General features: G+C 33.6%; 1 protein-coding gene across 1 annotated transcript; it reads right to left on the bottom strand.

Moving 5' to 3' along the window:
• On the bottom strand, positions 1-20,796 carry Gtpbp10 (GTP binding protein 10). The gene is made up of 10 exons (XM_076833561.1): positions 20,717-20,796; positions 18,363-18,556; positions 16,724-16,815; positions 16,059-16,203; positions 12,496-12,569; positions 10,810-10,862; positions 7,857-7,964; positions 7,057-7,134; positions 2,987-3,110; positions 1-335 (listed from the first exon to the last, which is right to left on the bottom strand). The coding sequence occupies exons 1-10, from the start codon at positions 20,747-20,749 to the stop codon at positions 73-75; spliced, it is 1,164 nt and encodes a 387-aa protein (XP_076689676.1). The 5' UTR covers positions 20,750-20,796; the 3' UTR covers positions 1-72.
• Positions 20,797-21,116: the final 320 nt, after the last annotated feature.

Genomic DNA, 21,116 nt, shown 5'->3' with positions numbered 1-21,116 from the left:
TTTTCATAAATGACATGATTTCCTTCTTTATTGGGATATAATAGTATTCCATTAATACTATTTTTACTAGAGTTATATTATATTCTTCTTGGAACTAGTGACGACATGCTTTGATGGTGGCTTACTGCAAGATATTGTATTAGAAACCCTTAAATTAAGCAACTGTTTCTTAAAATGTGCATCATTTTCCTGGTTGGCATGTTCATCCAGTGATTTTCTTATACAGTTTTTTAATTCTTCAATTCCTTCTCCAGTAATTGCAGAGATGGGGATGATATGCTGGAACTCCATATTTCTCTCTGGAATCATTTGTTTTTCAACTAAATGCAGGAAATCTGAAACAAAGAACATAGAGCTAAGATGATAGTCACTGTCTTTGAGAGTAAATCAAAACTATGTTAGAGATTTGATTTGTGAAGCTGGGAACCAAAACTTAGTATTTTAAATTCCCTATTCCCCTTCTCTAATAAGTTCTCAGAAGTCTTTGAATTTTACTTATGACAATGGTTAATGTTTGGGAACATGTTAGGTATTTAGTAAATACTTGTTGGATGAATATATTTTCAATCAAACTAAGAATAAATAAATAAAAGATGAACAATGAACACAATACATTTATGGGAGTAATAAAATTTCCTTTTGTGGGGGAATCAATAAAGTGAAGCAAGAGAGATACTTGAAAGTTTCTGTAAAAATAATAACATCATTTCGATAATATGATATTCTAGCTGGCCTTTACTACACAGGTGACCTTTCTCTTTCTTAAAGTATAAGTTATCATCACTGAAGCTAGAATTCATACTTAAGCTGAAGAAGAAATAGGGAAAGTTCAAGGGAAAATTTCAGATTACTTGAATTGATTACCCTCAGGGGCTAATAGATCTTATGTCACTTTTTCCTTTTCCCTGCCAATGGGAAATGGCAAACAGCATACTGATTGGATGGGTTAACAACATGAACCAGGAAAGTTAAACTGAAAGAGACTGGACAAGCCAACATGGAGTTTGGTTTCTGAGATTCCGAGGCCTCCACGAAAGACCAGAGACACCAATTCAAGAATTATACTGGTCCACCCAAAACAAACAAACAAAAACTATGATGGTCCAGAATAGCTACAAACTCTTGAATCACCCTAACTTCTGGTAAAACCCCTGAAAATTCCCTTTCTGTAAGACTAACTAGGAAACAGAACTAATGACCTTATAAAGCAAATGACATTAAGGAATAAAGACATTTAATAATATTAGGGAATATTTATATCTTAAAGAGTGACTTATTCAAGTGCTGGCGAGGATGTGGGGAAAAGGGTACTCTTATACATTGCTGGTGGGACTGCAAAATGGTGAGGCCAATATGGAAAGCAGTATGGAGATTCCTGGGAAAGCTGGGAATGGAACCACCATTTGACCCAGCTATTGCCCTTCTCGGACTATTCCCTGAAGACCTCAAAAGAGCGTACTACAGGGATACTGCCACATCGATGTTCATAGCAGCACAATTCACAATAGCTAGACTGTGGAACCAACCCCGATGCCCCTCAATAGATGAATGGATAAAAAAAATGTGGCATTTATACACAATGGAGTACTACGCAGCACTAAGAAATGACAAAATCATGGAATTTGCAGGGAAATGGATGGCACTAGAGCAGATTATGCTAAGTGAAGCTAGCCAATCCCTAAAAAACAAATGCCAAATGTCTTCTTTGATACAATGAGAGCAACCAAGAACAGAGCAGGGAGGAAGAGCAGGAGGAAAAGATTAACATTAAGCAGAGTCATGAAGTGGGAGGGAAAGGGAGAGAAAAGGGAAATTGCTTGGAAATGGAAGGAGACCCTCATTGTTATACAAAATTACATATAAGAGTTTGTGAGGGGAATGGGAAAAAAATAAGGAGAGAAATGAATTACAGTAGATGGGGTAGAGAGAGAAGATGGGAGGGGAGGGGAGGGGGGATAGTAGAGGATAGGAAAGGTAGCAGAATACAACAGTTACTATTATGGTATTATGTAAAAATGTGGATGTGTAACCGATGTGATTCTGCAATCTTTGTAATGTTTTGAATAACCAATAAAAAAATAAAATTGAAAAAAAAAGAGTGACTTATTAACTCAAGGATAGCTCTAACATGTAAATTAGAAAAAAATTTTTGAGAAGAGAAAGGACTTTCTAGTACTGTCTGCTAGTTCTAATATACTATGGTCTATTATTCCCAATTATTATTTCAAAGATTAAAAATTCAGACAAATTATTACCATTCAAAAATATGTTAGCCACTTACCATGCACCTTACTTCCCCTCGCTTGTTCCTCTACAGGACTTAGAAAATTGAAACTATCATCACCATAGGATACAGGTGTTCTACAAAGGTCAACATTTAAAACTGTGGAAAGTCCCTTTAAATTCCTTTACACAAAGTGGTCTGTTTAGAAAATTTCAAACAAATCCTTTTAGAGTAACAGCATCTATTTTTCTGTGTCACCTATACAATACTCAAGCTCTTTTTAGAAGACCAATACTCCTCAGAGATCTAAGGAGGTACTATTTCAGAACAACATACCTTTTCAGAACTATTGGCTCTGTTCTTGAATTTAGGGCATATTAGGGGTAAGAAGTTCTAGACCTTGTGAAATATATTAAAGTGAAAGATTTCACAGGTAAATGTTGATTTTATTCACCCTTTTAAATTCCCATTCACTATTTAAATGAACAGTTTAAATTTTACTTTTCATAAAGGCTGCCATTTTTAGATCAAATTAATCCTTTTCTTTTGTCTCTTCTAACTTGTCCATATCACACATTCTGGAACTTGATAATGACTGTTAAAATATTATTTAATGAGTCATGTGGTATATTTTTTTCTTCAAATATACAGTTTTTAAGAGTAGAAACTATCAGTCTTCTTTTCCACTGATTATAACACTTAACATTCTCTACAAATAATAAGGACTTATTAAATAGGAATTAAGTTAATAAGAGGACTTGCCTTTAGGATTCTGGAGTTGGTTCATCAATTCATGAAACTTATTTTGGGCATCTGGCAAATCCATTTTATTAACTGCCAGGAGTGCAGGTTTTTTTTGAAGTTCCTCATTGTACAACTCCAACTCCTTTAAATCACAAGAGAAAAAACCATATACCTTTATAACAGTATTTATATAAATTATTTGGTAATGTATTTTTTTAATGACCTAGGAAATCTGAACCCCATTCACATCACTGAAATGCAATAAATCCCAACAACCATAAAACAAAGTAATTCAAAAATGTTTCTGGTTATGTCATATGATAGTACGTGTTAGCTCATACGATTTCTTATAGCCAGCTAATGAGTGTCTATAGCCAGGTATAGGCATCTGGACTTCACAGAGATAAAAACTCACAAAGTCAATGACAATTAAATGTTACATCTGATCAATCCTAGAAAAAGTAAATATACTTAGGAATAAATCTTTGTGACTTGCTTTAGATAATACTTTCTTAGATATTAGGAACTTTGTTGTTTTGCTATTGAGTTGAATTCTTAATATATACTGTTGTTGTTTTCTTATTATTTTTTAAGATGGGGTCTTGCTATGAGGCCAGGCTAGCCTCAAACTCAAAATCCTTCTGCTTCAGTCTCCCATGTAGCTGGGATTATAAGGACCACTATGCCCAGCTGAATTCTGATATTTTACATATTAGCCTCTTATCAGCTATATGGTTCACAAATATTTTCTCCTATCTCTTCATTTTGTTGATTGGTTCCTTTGCTGTTCAGGTTTTTAATTTGAGGCAATCCCATTTGTCTATTTTACTTTTGTTCACTGTGCTTTAGGGCTTTGATCCAAAATAATCATTGCGCAGACCACATTAAGAATTTTTTTCCCTGTATTTTCTTCTAAGAGATTTAGAGTTTCAAGTCTAAACATTTATTAGGGGTATAACTCAGTGGTAGAGCAAGTGCTTAGAATGTGTGAGGCCCTGGGTTCAATCTCCAGAATAAAAAAAGAAAAAAAATACTATTTTAAGTCTTTAATCCATTTTGATTTGACTTTTTTTTTTTTTTTTTTTTTTTTAAACATGGGATGTGTACAATACAGGTCAAATTTCCTTCTTCTGCAAGTGGATATTCAGTTTTCCAACATCATTTGTTAAAGAGATTGTCTTTTCTCCACTGTGTTTGCAGCATCTTTGTCAAAGTTCAGTAGACTGTAAATGCGTGGATTTATTTCTAGACTCTCTATTCTGTTCCATTGGTTTATATGTCTGCTTTTAAATCAGTACCGTGATGTTTTAATTAATATAAATTTGAAATAGGTCTTGAAATGAGGTAGTGTAAAGCCTGTAGGCTTGTTCATTTTGTTCACAAATGCTTTAGTTATTCAGGGTCTTCTGTAATTCCTTATGAATTTTGTGATTTTTCTATTTCTGTAAAAATGCTCCTGGAATTTTGATAGGAATTGTGTTGAATCCATACCTCACTGTGGGTAGCTAGACTGGATTAAAGTGGGCAATAGTTCTAAATAAAGACTCCTCAAAAGAAGACATACACATGACTAACAGGTACATGAAAAGTGATCAATATCATTAATTGTAAAAGCAAGGAAAATTAAAACTACAATAAGATATCACCTTATAGCTGTTAGAATGGCTACTATCAAAAAGACAAAAAGAGCCACTGCTATTGAGGATGTGGAAAAAAAAAAAGGAACCGCTATACTCTGTTGGTGGGAATTTTAATTATTCTACCATTATGGAAGACAGTATGAAGGTTCCTCAAAAAACAGAAGTAACATATGACCCAGCAATCTCACCTCTGGGTACAAATCCCAAGAAAATGAAAACAGTATTAAAGAGACATCTATTCCCATGTTCACTGTAGCACTCACTATTCACAGTAGCTAATAAATAGAAACAAGGTGAAGAAGTATCCATCAACTGATGAACAGGCAATACATCGTGTTACATAAATACATTGGAACAGTATTCAGCCATACAAAAAGAATGAAATCCTGTCATTTGCAGCAACATAGAGATCATTATGTTCAGTAAAATAAGCCAAGTACAGAAAGACAAGCACTACACTAGCTACTCATATGTGAAATCTACAACACTTGATATCATACAAGTTTAAAGTAGAACATTTTGATACCAGAGACTAGGGAGAATTGGGGTTGGGGGCAGCCTGATCAATGGATTCTAAGATAGATAGGAGTAAAAAGTTCTGGTGTGTTATACTGTACAGTAGGGTATATACAGATAACAATAATGTACTGTACACTTTAAAACGGTAAAAGAAAGGATTCTGAAAGTTTTCGCCATAGAGGAATGATAAATGTTTAATCTGATTTAAACATTTCATATATATACATGTACTGAACATTTATATGATATCCCATTAAAATGTACAGTTTTTATATTTTTATGGATCAGTTAGAAAATAAATTTTAAAAAGTGGGCTAAGAATTTGAAAAGACATACAAATGGCTAAGAAACACATGAAAACATGCTCAAAATCATTAATCATAAGGCAAATGTAAATCAAAACCATAGTGAAATAACATAGCACTCCCATTATGATAGTTAAAATAAAAACAATGGACAGGAACAAATGCTGACATTGATGTGGAACTATAAAATAGTGTAATGATACAACCCATGTGGAAATGAGTTTGGCAGTTCCTTAAAATGTTAAACAGGGGTTGGCATCCAGCAACTTCACTCTTAGGTATATATACAAGAGAAATGAAAGCATGTTTTCACAAAAATACATAATATGTTCACAGCAACATTATTCCATACAGACAAAAAATTAGCAAACAAAATCATTTTTATAAAGTCCTGGAGGTAAGCAACATCTTGTTGTGTTAGAGACAAATCTTATGGTTAGAATCAGCATACACAAAAAGGGGAAAAGAAAGATATAAGAAAGGAGCAAAAACTTGCCAGACATGACAGAACATGGTTCTAATAGCAATAGGGGGCCATCAAAGTTTTTTAAGCAGGAAACAAATACATGAGCTTAGTTCTTTTACAAGATAACTCTGCATGCTGTATATAAAATGGACTGGAGAGAAACAAAACCGAAAGCAGGGGGAACAAACAGGACCAGATACAATATTCCGGTGAGAGGGGCTGATGATTATAAAAGTGTGGCCAAAGGTACATGGATGGCTTTCAGAGAGATGTAAAACTGACAGAGCTTGATGTAGGTGGTTAAGAGGACAAAATCCAGAACACCACCCAGGTTTCTAGCTTACATAATAAAGTTCTAGAGATAAATGAGGTTGAAAAAATAAAGAATTCTGTTTTTGTATATATCATGTTTAAGTGACTAATAGAACATCCAATCAGAGATGTCTAATAGCCTAAATCACAAACAAAAGATGTGGATATCAGATTAGATTTCTCAGTCACTGGTATATTAATATAATTGAAATGAGAATGGGTAAATCTGCACAATAGGATTAGGATATAACTCTGAATAATGTTTTAACTTAAAGGATGAGCAGAGGGCTTGGGATGTACCCCAGTAGTAGAGTGCACTCCTGGTATTTGTGAATTCCCAGGTTTGATCCCTAAGCACTGCAAGGAAGGGGGAAAAAAAAAAACATTGAGCAGAAAAGAACCTAAAATATTTGAGAAATAGTCCACTAAGTAGAAATAAAATCAGAAAATTATGATTCATGAAGCTAAGAATGGATAATGATTCAAAAAGAAATAGACAATATAACAAAGCTGAAGTGAGGTAAAATGTAATAAATACATTATCAGGGATCTGGAATCCCAGGAGAGTTTTATCCATGACAACAGTTTGGGGAATAAATGGATATTTAAGAACTGCACTGAGCAAATTTAAATAATTCTTTAACTGAGATGTTTAAAGAGGTAGAGTACAGGCCGGGGATGTAGTCAGTGGCAGAGTACTTGCCTACCACGTACATGCAGTGCACTGGGTTCAATTCCTAGTACCACCAAAAAAAAAAAAAAAAGTATATACTAATTATTCTAATTATTATATTACAAGTCTATGTATTAGACCAGATGAAGAATACAATAAAGCAGAAAGCCTACTTTTGTAAGCAGTATTATGGTTTCAAAGGCAGTTCTGTATTGAGTTTTGGAAGAAAGCTGAAATCCAGAAATATCGACCTAAAAGAGAAGGAGAGAGCCGTTAACATAAGAATAGTCAGACATTTCTATATTTTGAAATGTTTTACTCTCTTAAGCTAAAAATAATAATTCAAAATAAGTAACAGAAATTAAATTGTCAAGATTACTATAATTATTCTGATAAAATGCAGACAATCTCATATGTAACTCAACATTCAAACATAGTATGAAACAGATATTGCATAATAATATGCCAGAAAACTTGAGGAACCAAATCATAACTATGGCCAAACTTACATCTGATATAGCAGCAATGCCATTTACATACTCATATACACAGATTACCTACTGCACTTATTCCACATCTTAACAGACTTAACAGAGTAAAATATGCTAGTATAGTAATGCATCACTTATGACAGGGATAGTCTAAGAAATGAATGCATCATTAGATAACTTCATCACTGACTATCACATCACAGAGATGGCTATGATGTCATTAGATAGCATAATCTTACGGGGACCACCATAAGATACATGCAGTCCATCACTGGCCAAAATGTGGTTATGTAACACATGACTATATTTATTTAATCTTTAAATATTACTTATAAAAATGTTTCTAGAAAAACTAAATTCATACATTTGAACACCACAATAGTACATGAGCTTAGTTCTTTTACAAGATAACTCTGCATGCTGTATATAAAATGGACTGGAGAGAAACAAAACCGAAAGCAGGGGGAACAAACAGGACTTACAACAAAAAGCAGTTGTCTAGTTCTTTCTATATGCTTGAGGAATTTGTGGCCCATTCCTCTGTTCATATGTGCTCCTTCTATCAAACCCGGCAAATCAGCAACAGATATCTAATACAAAGTTAATGATTTGATGGGGGAAAAAAGGTATGAAAACCACAGTTCAATTATATCCCAAAATTTTCATGACATTTCAAATACAAACTATTCATAATTTATGATTTCCAACAAATCTTTGAAAAGCCAAGATACCTTTATGTCAAAAAAAAAAAAAAAGGAATCTGTTAAGAATCAAAACCTTTGTTTAAAATATAAGTTCTATTCTAATTTATTAATCTAACAATCTAAAGATTTGCGGGTTTAGTTTAGCATTTACTAGTGACACAAATTTATAGTTCCATAAACTATATTGTTAATTAATGAAATTCTCACAGAATTTCAACTTTTATAATCTGAATGTTTTCAAAGACATTAATTCAGTAAACATTTACTAAATATAGCCCTATAGTTTTAAATTTTACATTCAATGTGTAAATGTCAGCATTGTTTCTTTTCTCTTCATATTATACCAGCAGAATTACTATTTTTATAAAGTCAAAGAATATAGTAACCCTATACTCCTTTTGAAGAGAATTATTAACTATCATACTACACTGTTTTTTTTTTCAAACTGAGCATCCTAATGTTTATAGGGAACTCCTATAAACAACAGATGGCCAGAACCCTACCTCCAAGAGATTTAGTTTCAAATTTCTGCAGACCAGACATCATTTATCATTGTCATTCTTAGGTCATGTAAACAATGTCGATGTGCAGCAAGAAATGAGAAGAAGTGCTCTACATTTACTGCTTAGTGTACATAAAAATTCATAGTCTTATCAGAAGTTATAATTATATGAAAAAGAAATATCAACAACAGAGGTCTCATGTCTTGAAATTTCCTTCAGAGATTCTCTACTGATTTCCTTTTAATAGGGTAGAGGAATTTCCATGAAAAAATAAAGATGCATTTGAATTCCAGAATAAAGATACTATACATTCAAGTTGAGATAGTTTGTTCCATGGGTGGCTTCTGAAGGACAAGAGTTCTTTGGAATAACGTACCCTCGATTTGTTTACGATGAACAAAAACTGTTAAAATATGCTGGCTTTTTGTCCCCATTAGAAATGCACATAATCTTGACTATTTTAACTTTGCTATAGTCATTTGCATGGTGGGTTTTCAGTGCTTTTTACATGACCATGCTTAAATTTTTGACATGAACTATCTTTAAAGTGATGGAAAAGTCATGATTATAAGATGCCTATTTCTTTTGAATAGTAAAAGTTAGAATTTAGCCCATAGAAGTGTATGGAAATAGGTAACAAAGGATGTCTCTATCAGAATAATTTTACTGAAACAACTTTTGCATTCCCTTTGAATAAAATGAAGAAAACAGGAAAATAAATAAATAAATAAGATTAGGTATAAACACCCAGTAAAGAGGCACACACCTGTAATCCCAGCTGCTTGGGTGGCTGAGGCAGGAAAATTGCAAATTCAAAGCCAACCTCAGCAACTTAGTGAGGTCCCAAGCAACTTAGCAAGACCCTGTCTCAAAACAACAACAACAAAAAAAATTAAAAGGGCAGGAGACGTGGCTCAGTGGTTAAGCACTCCTGGTTTCAATCCCAGGTAACCAAAAAAAAAAAAAAAAGAAAAGATATAAATTATATTCCTTTTTTTTTCTAAATATTGTTCATGTACTGTCATGGTATACAGTATCTATAATTTTACTTACTATTCAATTCTCTATAATAGTTGTTATATTTTTATCAATATTAAAAATGGATTTAAATCTTTATGTCTTATGAATTACATCAGAAAATTACTTGAACTCCATTGACATCATTTTCACTTACATTAGGGTTCATCCTTGGTGGTATTCATTTTATGGGTTTTGACAAATGTATACTTCACCCACCCTTACAGTATCAGAAGAATTGTTGTACTGCCCTATAAATTCTCTGTGTTCTGCTGATCCATCCCTCCTTCCTCCTTAACCCTGGCAACCACTGATTTTTTTGCTTTCTCCTATCTTTCTAGAATGTCATGAAGTTGGAATCACACAGTATATAGCCTTTGTAGATTGGCTGCTTTCACTTATTAATATGCATTCAAGATTCTTCGATATCTTTTCGTGGCTTGATAGCACCTTTATTTTTAGAGCTGAATATTTTACTTTTTAAAGTAAACATTTGTGTAACATTCCATAATGAAAGGTATCTTGGTTGTTTCCAGGTTATTATGAATAAAGTTACTATAAACAACCATATGCAGGCTTTCCATGAACATGAATAAAATCTATAGTTATTCCTTATAAATGTTTAAAAACTAGATGAATTCGAAACCCCCATTAAAACTTTTCCCCGGGGGCTGGGGTTGTGGCTCAGTGAGTGGTACAGTGCTTGCCTGACACATGTGAGGCACTGGGTTTGATCCCCACCACCACATAAAAAATAAAATAAAGTTATTGTTTCCACCTACAACTAAAAAATATTTTTAGAAAAATGAATGTGGGAATAAAAATTTAAAAACTCCCCTCCACAAAAATAGAAAGTTAGAATGAAATTATGTCTATGAATTTAGAAAGTATTGTTTGGAAATGCAAAATACACTACAACATTAAGAACTTGTAATGAGAAACAATAGATTAAGGAAGACATGATATTGTAGGAATAAACTGGATGTAATATTTGGAAGAACAAGAAATTAAATTCTTATACAATATTTTGCTATGACAGTGCTGACAAGAATTAATTTGACCACAGCTTCACTAAAACATAAAACAAAATCTTGTTACTTTTTTCTCCCAACACCCAGAAACTGGCAAATATCACAAAGCCCTAGTACCAAAATAAAGTATCTCATTTCTAATCAAACATTTTACTTAAAACAAAATAAAACCCTACTCACCTGTTTAAAATCATTGTACATAATTTTTCCAAGTTCAGGCTTTAATGTTGTAACTGAAAGGAAAAAAACAATAAGGCTAGCATAAAGGCTAGCTCTCTTTAAATGGTCTCAGCATTTTATACAGAATTAGTAATATTTCTTTCCTGTGAACAGTTTCAGATTTTTTCTAATCTATTTGAATAGAAGTTACAATTATCTTTGCCATTTACAATATATTTGAAAAAGGGTAGACAGATTCTTAGAATCTGCACAGTTGTATAAGCCTAATCTAATTATTGGGTCTCAAATTTCTTCTTTTAAGCTTAAAGGGACATGGTAAAAATGCTTGAGGGCTCAGAATTTAGGTCTCTATCTCTGGGTCCATGGGTGAAAATTCCCTAGTTCTTTCTCATTTGGTTATCCTTAAGTCTTTCTGATTCTAGATAAGCCTCTTTCCTTTTTTTTTGCTTTTCCTCTTTTTTCCTTCTCAAGAGCCCTGTACATTAAAGTAAATACTAGCCTTGAATTTATAACATCTAGTTCAAAATTAACTCTACTTCATCAGAGTCCAATTTTAGGATGGCTTAATTTTATTTTCCAGATTAATGTCACTGTATGTCTTTTTACTTAGTAATGGTACAGATTCTATCCTATTTAGTCATACTCTCAATCCAAGCTTTCATTCTATCTATCTAGTTAGCACAATAGCCTAAAAGCTACTCTTTCTACATACACCTATGTCCCATACCAATCAATTTCTAAACTATGGGCAGACAAAAATTCTTGAAAAACAAATCAAATAATTTTGTCTATTGCTTAATGGCTTCCCACAAAACATAAGATATTAAATAAAATGAAATAAGCCCACATGGTCTGTGTAATATGGTCTGTACTGACATCTCCAGCCTCATCTCTATTCCCTCTTTCCCTTAATTCATGTTCTCTAGCCATACATATCTCCTTGCCACTAATAAGTCTTTTGTTTTTTAAAATATATTTTGCACACATTTGTTTATACATTATACATATTTTTAAAAAAATATTTAGCTTTTTAGTTTTATGTGGACACATAGTTTTATTTTATTTTTATGTGGGGCTGAGGATCAAACCCAGTACCTCATGCATGTAAGGCGAGCACTCTACCACTGAGCCACAACACCAATAAATCTTTGAGTACAAGCTGTTTCATCTGATTTAAAGGCCCTTCACCTTTAATTCTTCTCACGAATTAATTCATAATTATTCTCCTTATCTTGACCCAAGCATCACACACTTCCTCAAGGTCACCAACACTCTTTCTTTGATCACTTTTATATTCCCTTATATTTGTCAGTAATATATATGCCTTTCCTCACTCGTCTATAAGTGCAACTAATGTTAGAACCTTGTAACCCCATAACCTAATGAAGTTCCTAGCAATAAATACTTGTTAAATGAAAATAATTACTTCTGTCTTCCTAGTATCTACTACAGTGCTTGATAAAGTGTAAGTAGCTTATAAGGAAATCAAATAAATGTGCAACAGAGAAATAAATTAAATGAAATAAGTACAATAAACTTTCCTGAAATTATAAGATTTCAAATAAGAAATGTAGGATTGAACTGACCAAAGGTTTTTACGCAGAAAACTTAACATTTTATACTCAGAAAATTTAAGCCTTTAAAAGTTTCTTTGCACATTAAAATATACAATCAATTTATACTTACATGCATAATCTGCTATTGCAGGTTTTGCATGAGAAATCTGACTTAGCAAAGAGGATTTTCCAGCATTTGGGAATCTAAAGTGAGAAAATAAAATTATATATTACAACATATATCAATATTACTAATACTTGCTTATCTCTGAATTCCCAACAGTTCAAGAAGTAGACCTCTTGAATATTTCCCGAATTAAAAATAAAATACAGGAGTTGGGGGTATAGCTCAGTTGTAGAGTACACACTTAGCATGCTTGAGGAACTGGGTTCAATTCCTGACACTAAAAAAGAGTAGAACATAAATCTAATAGAATCTGCAAAACTTGAAAATAAAATATATTTATGAAAAAGGTAAAAATAAATTCATGAGCGACATCTGAAATGTTTCAGAAATAAAAGATTAAAATAATTTATTCTAATTATTTAAAAACCTTTGAAAATCACAAATAAATTAAAAAGACTGACAATCTACTATCTCTAGCCAAACACTAATAAAATATTACTCATTTTGTTTTTTGCATTGTTTTTTAAAAAATGAACATTTTCAAACATACACATCAGAAAAGAGGAATAATGAAATCCACGCAGCAGCTATCACCTAACTTCAACAAATATTAATAAGTTGCCAATACAATTTTTAAAGCTGTTTGATTGAACAGAGACACAAAAAGGTCCATGAATTACAATTAGCTGATGTCTCTTTTATCTGTTTTGCTACAAACTCTCCCTCCATGTGTTTTCCCTTTTCTATTTATTTTTAAAGAAACAGGATCATTTGTCCCGCACAATTTATTTTCCATTCGGGCATCTACATGATTATCACCTAACATGCTCTTTTGCCTTGGATTTTCCATAAATTGGCAATTATAAAGTCTTCATTTAAAACAAAACAAAAAACTTGGTTGGCCTGCTTTTTAAGTAAATAATATAAGCACTTTTCAAGGATGAAGCTTAACTTGCTATTTTTTATTGATAAACATTTAGATTGCCATTGCTGAGTGGTGGTATCACTAGATAATTGCTTTTATCTTTCTGCAAACAAATGTATATTATTTGTACATTTTTTTCTAAAAATTTTAAACAATGCCATGTTTATCCATAAACCTTTGTACCTATCTTTAACATCTTTCTTGGGATAAATTTCTAGGTAAGTAAATACTGGATTAAACTATATGTTCATTTTAAAGGCTTTTGATTTTATTGCTATATTTCCATCAAGAAAAGTCTACCAGGTATTTAAAAAGTACTAAGAAAGGGGGTTCTTAAAAGTTTATTTTGTAAATTTTACTCACAGTATTTGAATAAACTTCACTAACAAATATTTACTGAGCACTGACTGTATCAATCTGAGCATCAGAAATTCAAAAATTTAGTAATGAAACAAACATGCCTTTAGTTTTCATTCAAATTTGAGGAAAGTCTTCTTTGAAAAATTCTGACAAACTTTAATAGGGAATAATGGTGTAATACTACTTAAAAATTCTATAAAAATTTATAGGCTCTAGAATGGAGCTCTTTAACAATTTTCTTCATAAAAAAATCTTTCTATAATGAATTATGTGAGAATTCTTAATGATTATTTTCCTCTAGACTATACATTATTTTCTCATATTCTGTTTTACCCAGGTTCTTATAACTTCGGAAAAAAAGCAAATTGTACCCATTTTTGTCCATGATTTTGTTATTTAACATTCTTTCAGTTTTTGATGAACCTTTATTTTATTTATTTATATGTGGTGCTGAGAATCGAACCCAGTGCCTCACACATGCTAGGCAAGTGCTCTACTACTGAGCCACAGCCCCAACCCGTCCATCCATTATTAAAGATGAGAAAACAAAGGCTTAGAGAAGTTATGTAACTTACCTAAGACCAAGCCAGCCTTTTAAAGATTTGAGATTTTAACCCAAATAGTCCCTCACCTTTAGTACTCAGTCTTGCTATGTTTGTTATAGTCTTATGAAATTAAATGTGAATGGCAAGTCTTATGAAATTAAATGTGAATGGCAAGCCAGGAAAACACCTTCCCTGTTATAACATTAGCAAGAATAGGCCCTCTGGGCACTTTAAGTCAATAGTGGTTAAGACCTAGTGGCTGGTCAGTCAGGGCAAGAAGTATAGTCTGATAAAGAAGTAATAGTCTGATAAAGGAGAAGTGAGATGGCTGGAGAGAAATATGAAAAAAGCTTTAAAAAAATAGGCATTGGAAAATCAAGGAAAAATTTGGAGCAGAGTATCAAAAAGGCAGCTTTCCTATCTTTTCCATCTGAAAAACGGTTAGTACAATAGCAGGGAGCCACAGAGAGGGAGAGGGAGAAGAAGAAGGAGAGAAAGAGAGGAAAGCAAATCAAAGTTTACCCTTCCTATTCCTACTCTCCATCTTGCTATCTATCCTCCTGTGGTAGGCACCAGCACAGCAAATCCCTCAGCTAAATGGCACTGTTTAATGAAAGAGTGGAGACTAGTGGAGAGGACAATACTAAGGTATGCAGTACTAAGAATAGACAGATCCTAAGCAGAGACATAAAGAAACAATGAAACAAGATCCATTTCAATGCCCAAAAATGTGTAAGTCTGAGGACTGAGAATGTCCATACCGGTCTTTACATATTTAATTAATGATACTTCAATCTCCCTCTTAACACTTGAGAATATCTTAATCATTTTTTTTCTTTCTGTATGCTTTTAAAAGTATGGTTTGTTTGGATTTCTAATTTTATATCAGTAATATTTTTTAACCTTCTTATTATATTTCATTTGACTGAATTTATTTTTCTTTATTCATTCTCTCACATTCCAATGATCAATACAATTGCTCTGATTTTCTTTTACAAATGAACAGTAACTATGAAACTCTATATTAACAATCTGAAAATAATTCAAGATGACACCTGCATAATATGAGTTTGAATTGCAAATCTCACCTCAGTGCAGATTTTTTTTGTTCTGGAACTTGGCAAAAACTTATGCACAAACTTACAACCATACATGGCACCATTTGCAGTCAAGGTAAATATAAACAAACAAAACATTCAGTATAAAACCACAACTTCATAAAATTAATTGCAGTACAAAAGGCACTACTGTAATAATTTCTAAGCCATCTCTTGTTGCTATGGTAATAACCTCAAGTGTTGCAAGTATCCACTGAAAAATTCCATGTAACCAAAATCATATCCACATGAGATGCCTGTCTATCCCATAAATTGCATATAATAGTAAAAAGTGATTTCTCAAAATTTTCATGACACATAAGGCATGTAACATAAAATATGACTGTTTACGTTATCCATATGATGTCCAGTCAAGAAGCATGCTATTACTAGTTAAGTTTTTGAGGAATCAAAAGTTATATGAATTTTTTTGATTGCAGGGGAACAATCATGGGGTTGGTTGGTACCCCAACCGCTGTTCAAGGGTCAACTGTGTATTTGGCACAAATACAAAGTACACTCACAGCACACAAATTCTATAAACCAGAAATAATTCATGGCCCAAATTGTTATTTACATTTATTTCCTACTTATGAGCTGGTTCACTAAAAGTATGATAAAAATATGCATTGTACATACCCTACCAGGCCTACATCAGCTATAAGCTTCAGGTCAAGGTGAATTATTCGTTTTTGGCCTTTCAATGGTAAAAAATTTGTAAGAAATTTACCACCAATGCCACCTTCAGCTATCAAAATTCTGTCTTCCTCTTTATTAAGTTCTCCTTTAAAAAAGGGAGAGAAACAGCAAAAATTAATAAGTGAAATCAATAATGCGGTATTTTTCTGCCAGAAAAACATCAAGAAATTTCAGTTTACAAATCTAAAAGGCTAAAGCACAAAACCAAGCTTCTTTTAAAACTCTGACCCCACAGGCCTGTAGATTAACTCATACATGCCTAACATGTACGATGCCCTGGCTTCAATCCCAGTTCTATCAAAATAAGTATAATAAATATATAAGTCTGAACCTGGAAAAACATTTCTGTAAGCAAATGAAAAAGATCAATTATATGTTTTAAAAACAAGTAGTACTCTTATGTCTTTAAACAATCTTAAATCCAACAGTAAGTTTTGAACAACCTTTATATACATTTTAGAAAGCTCTTTTTATAAACTAGAAGCTAAAATTATTAATGTTAAAAAAATTCTTCTGAAACTCAAGAAGCTATTTTTTAAGACCCCCAATCAGTTTTTTCAAAACGTGTATATTTTTCACAACCTTATAAATGTCAATAGACTCACCTATAATTTTACCATTTTCATCAGTTACTGAAATACCCACAGGTACAGGGATTTCACAGTCTTTTCCTTTAGAGCCTTGCAGTGCACTAACCCTTCAAAAAAAAAAAAAAAAAAGAAATAAAATAAAAAAACTAAATTAAAATAAGAAAAACTTCCTAAATTAAGTGGTTTATGCTTCAAACAAATACAAAGAAGAATAGCAATCAACTCTTCTGGGTAATGTAGATGGTAAATGATCAAATACTAAAGGAAAACTAAAATTATCCCTACTTATTGCATGTTGGACTACTGTATCATATAAAAATGGTAACAGGTAATGATTTAAGTTACCAAGCTAACCACCAAGTCATTTTAACCCCAAATGAACTAAGATATTACACATCTGGAATGAAAAATCTCATTGCGACAATATAAGCTAGAAAAAATGCAAACTACACTGCATAATAAAACATTTAAAAAACTGATCTCAAATAAAAGGACTTAAATTATAAAAGGATAATGTGGCTACTCTTAAACTGCTCATGAAAAAGTAAATTAGTAGAAACTTCTAACTTAGTAAGTCCACTTCCGGGAATTTTCTCCTCCAAAAAATATTGACCAACTACATAAAAAGCATCTACACAAGGATGTTATATTGTGGTTATAACAGAATGCCGCAGTCTCTGGCTGGGCACAAATCACGAGTCTCCACACAGCTTGTAGATTCAAACAGCAATTCTTTATTCCCGAACTCCCACCGGCCGTCTACAAACACGTTCTGGGGGAATCCACGTTCTCTGCCCAAATCCACACTCTGCCCAAATCCACTCTCCTGGGCTTCTGTCTCCCAAATATACTGTCTGACCTAAGAACTCAAGAGGAACTCAGCAGCAGGATATGCCCTATTCTAAAGGGGGAACACCCTAATCTCCTATTATGCTAAACCGCCCTATTCTAAAGGGGGAACACCCTAAACACGGATCCTGCCCTGGTCCTTGAGCAAGGTCACCTTACATGCAATGTCCTGCAAAATGTCCTATTTCCATGAGTCCTTCCACTAAAGAAACATGGGGGTACGCTGGCAAGGAAATTGTCATACCTACTTGGCTGATGGCTCCCAGCAACAGAAAAAAAATTAAAGTAAAAACAACTATAACCATGAAAAAAATGTTAAGTAAAAACAGGTTGTAAAACATTGTGATCTCATTTTTTTCCTTTTTTTGTTCCACAATTATATATATAATTACTTTGTGCACACACAGAAAAAAGTATTAGAATAAGTAAAAAATAGTGGTTATCTCTGGGTGAAAGAACTATAGTTGATTGCTTTTTAATGGTGGTACAGAGAAGCATAGTTGAAAAAGATTTCCTAAAGGTTGTCCAAGATAATTTTAGAATAGTGGGGACTCACATCATTTTTTCTCAATCAGGAAGGGCAGGAATAGGAATACAGAAAGACACTGAGAGAAAAAAATGGGTAAAAAGTTTAAAAGCTCCAAATGCACAGACCCAGCTTTTCATGAGTTAAACATTTTAGACCTGCTCAGTTATAAATACAGGATATAATTTACTTCAAATTACCAATTAAATTTTATCTGATAACTTTTTTTTCTTTAGGTTTAATTCTATAAAATTAAAAAGTCATTCAGTAAGCACTTACCGACTATTTGCTCCTTCTCCAGCCACAAACCGTTTCTGAGGATATTTGGCTTTAAGTTGTTTTAAGGTCATCTTTTTATGGGCTACAACCCAGACGTCACCACCTTTTCCACCTTCTCCACCTAAACGAGGATAACCCATTCCACCACTTCCTCCTTTGGCGAAAAGTCTTAGGTTATCGATAAAATTTCCATACTTAAAAAAAGAGAGAAAACATTAGGTATCAAACGTGTCTATCAACTTAGAACTTCCAGTTCTGTTTCACTAAAATTTCTTTTTATAAAAGAATAAAAAATGGCTTTCTTTATGCCAATTCTAGAGCCTTTACTTAGTTCACCTCCCATCTCACCTCCTCATTCCCCATTCCTCTTAGGACTCTTCAGTTATTGATTTTTGTTTCATTTATCCTCAGGGTCCCCTTTTCATCCTAAATTTTCTCTCCTGGGTGATTTCAGTCCATATCAATAACTATCACCTAGGTGAGATATTTTCTATGCCCAACCTGTTGAATATCTCCACCAAGATGTAGGTTTTTGGTAATTTAAAGCAACTGAGAGCAGGGTCTGTATTTAATTTATATTTGAAACCCCTAAATTATGTAACTTGCTGGTGGATATCACCTGAATGTATAACTGTCACCTCAAAAACAAAATATTGGTCTGGGGACAGCTCAGTGGCAGAGTACAAAAAGTGCAAGGCCCTGGAATGGATTCCTAGCACTGCAAAAGAAAAAAACAAAAACAAAAAAACCCAAACAACAAAACAAACCCAAAATTTCCCCACCTCAGAATTTGTTTCTCCAATGTTCCCTCAAATAATGGAATCATAGCTATTCATTGAGACAGCAGAAATAGATGTCTTTCAGACTACACCTGTTTCTTTCCCAGAAGCCCTGCAAGCTCTCTCCTTCCTGGTATCACTGCCCTAGAACCTTGACCAATACATTAAATCCAAAATGGTCTTTAGATGCCTAGTTATTTCTTCCTTAATGCATCCTCCATCTTGTTGTCCACAGCTATTTTTCTGAAATGAATCTGATCTCTACTGCTGTTTTCCCCCTACTCAAAAACCATGCATGGCTTTTTGGTCTTACTAAGTAAAAAAAAAAAAAATCATAATAGTGTATTCAAAGCCCTTACCAGTACTATTTCCATTTGTTCAATCCCTCCCAATTGCCTCTTCATCTTGCTCTTTTCTACATGATGTTCTACCACGACCCCATGACACTCTGTTCATGCTTTTCTTCTTTGAATGTCATTTTTTACTATCATAAACTCTTCTAAATGCCATATTTCCAATGTTCCTTCAAATAATGGAACCATACTTTGGTTCCATTATTTGAAAGAACATTGGAGGAACAGATTTCCTAATTCCTATAATCAACACTTAACCTGACAATGCTGGCTCTCAGCATTTTTATTATACCTCTATTATTACATTTTTTTGAAACTGTATATTTTACCTGTTTCCCTCACTAAATCAATAACTTTTTGTAGGTAAAGATACACGTATTAACCTCCCAGGCTATCAACACAACTTACAGAGTAATTTTTTAAATTAAAAAATTTCACATTTTTAGTCATTAAAGATAGTTCTAAATCTCAAGTATATCCAGGAAACTTTTTATAAATCGAAACACTGATCATTCTTATAAAATTCTTGAGGAAGGTTTTTTTAAAGTTCCATTTAACATGCGACCTTTTTTTTTAACCCTTTTAGATTCATCAGATTCACAAGTTTAGTCGCTCACTTAAAAGGAATATCTCAAAGTAATCGTTAGTAATAAAGTAAGTGTACAAAATATGATGTTAGCAGAGGCCATCGTAAGCTTTTTTTCCTGTTGGTTTCTTAGGCAGCTGTGAATTTTTACGAAAAATGCTACACAAAAGCTAGCCTAAATTTTCTGCAAGACACATCGATTACACATTTCCGTTTCCTGATAAGTCCTCTCTAGAAAGATCTTAAAAGCAGTGTATTGAAGAAAAATCTATATTTTAAAAAGTTTACGATTAATACTTTAAAATCTCAATATGTGAGCCCAAACAAAAGCAAAACAACCCTATACCCCACATACAATATATTTCGTGCCTAAAAGGCAGGCAGGTACCCCATTTCCTTCCACGTGCACACAAGGCCCCTAAAGAATCCCAAACCCTGTCGCCAATCGTTCTAATCACTCAATGCAGCACTCTTCACCTCTACAGGCAAAGCCCGACACCAGGAAGGGTCGAGAGGACTCCTAAAGCCAAGCAGAAAAGAGGCCCCTAGAAAGAAAACAGTTGGGGGAAGCCAGGAAGACACAGGACCCTCAGCTGGAAATAGGTGCACCAGGCTGAGGGACACCAGAAAACGGACCTTTCTGAACAACGCGCAACTGCAATGCACCATAACGGCGCGGGGCGATTCCCTCCCCAGGAAGCAGAGTACTTTCTCGTGGCGCGCCGCTTACGTCACAGCCAGCCGCCGTCGGGATGTTTTTTCTTCCGCAAGCGTCTGCGGACTGGCGCATGCGTGGTACGGAAGGCTCGCGGTGAAAGAGGCGCCTGCGCTCCTGACATCGCTTGTCCTGCTCTGGGTGAGGCAGCAAGTCTACAAGAAAACCAGAGTAAAGCCCTAAGAAAAGGTCGAGAAGTAGTGCGCCAAGGGACCGTAAGGTGCAGAATTGGTGCCTCTGGAATTAACATTGCGAATGGAATAGAACTGGAGACTTGACTGACTGGAGACTGGAACTTGAATTTTTATACTAATTGAGAAA

The sequence above is a fragment of the Callospermophilus lateralis genome, chromosome 1 (assembly GCF_048772815.1).
Source record: "Callospermophilus lateralis isolate mCalLat2 chromosome 1, mCalLat2.hap1, whole genome shotgun sequence".
Lineage (NCBI taxonomy): Eukaryota > Metazoa > Chordata > Mammalia > Rodentia > Sciuridae > Callospermophilus > Callospermophilus lateralis.
This window is presented reverse-complemented; position numbering and strand designations above follow the sequence as displayed.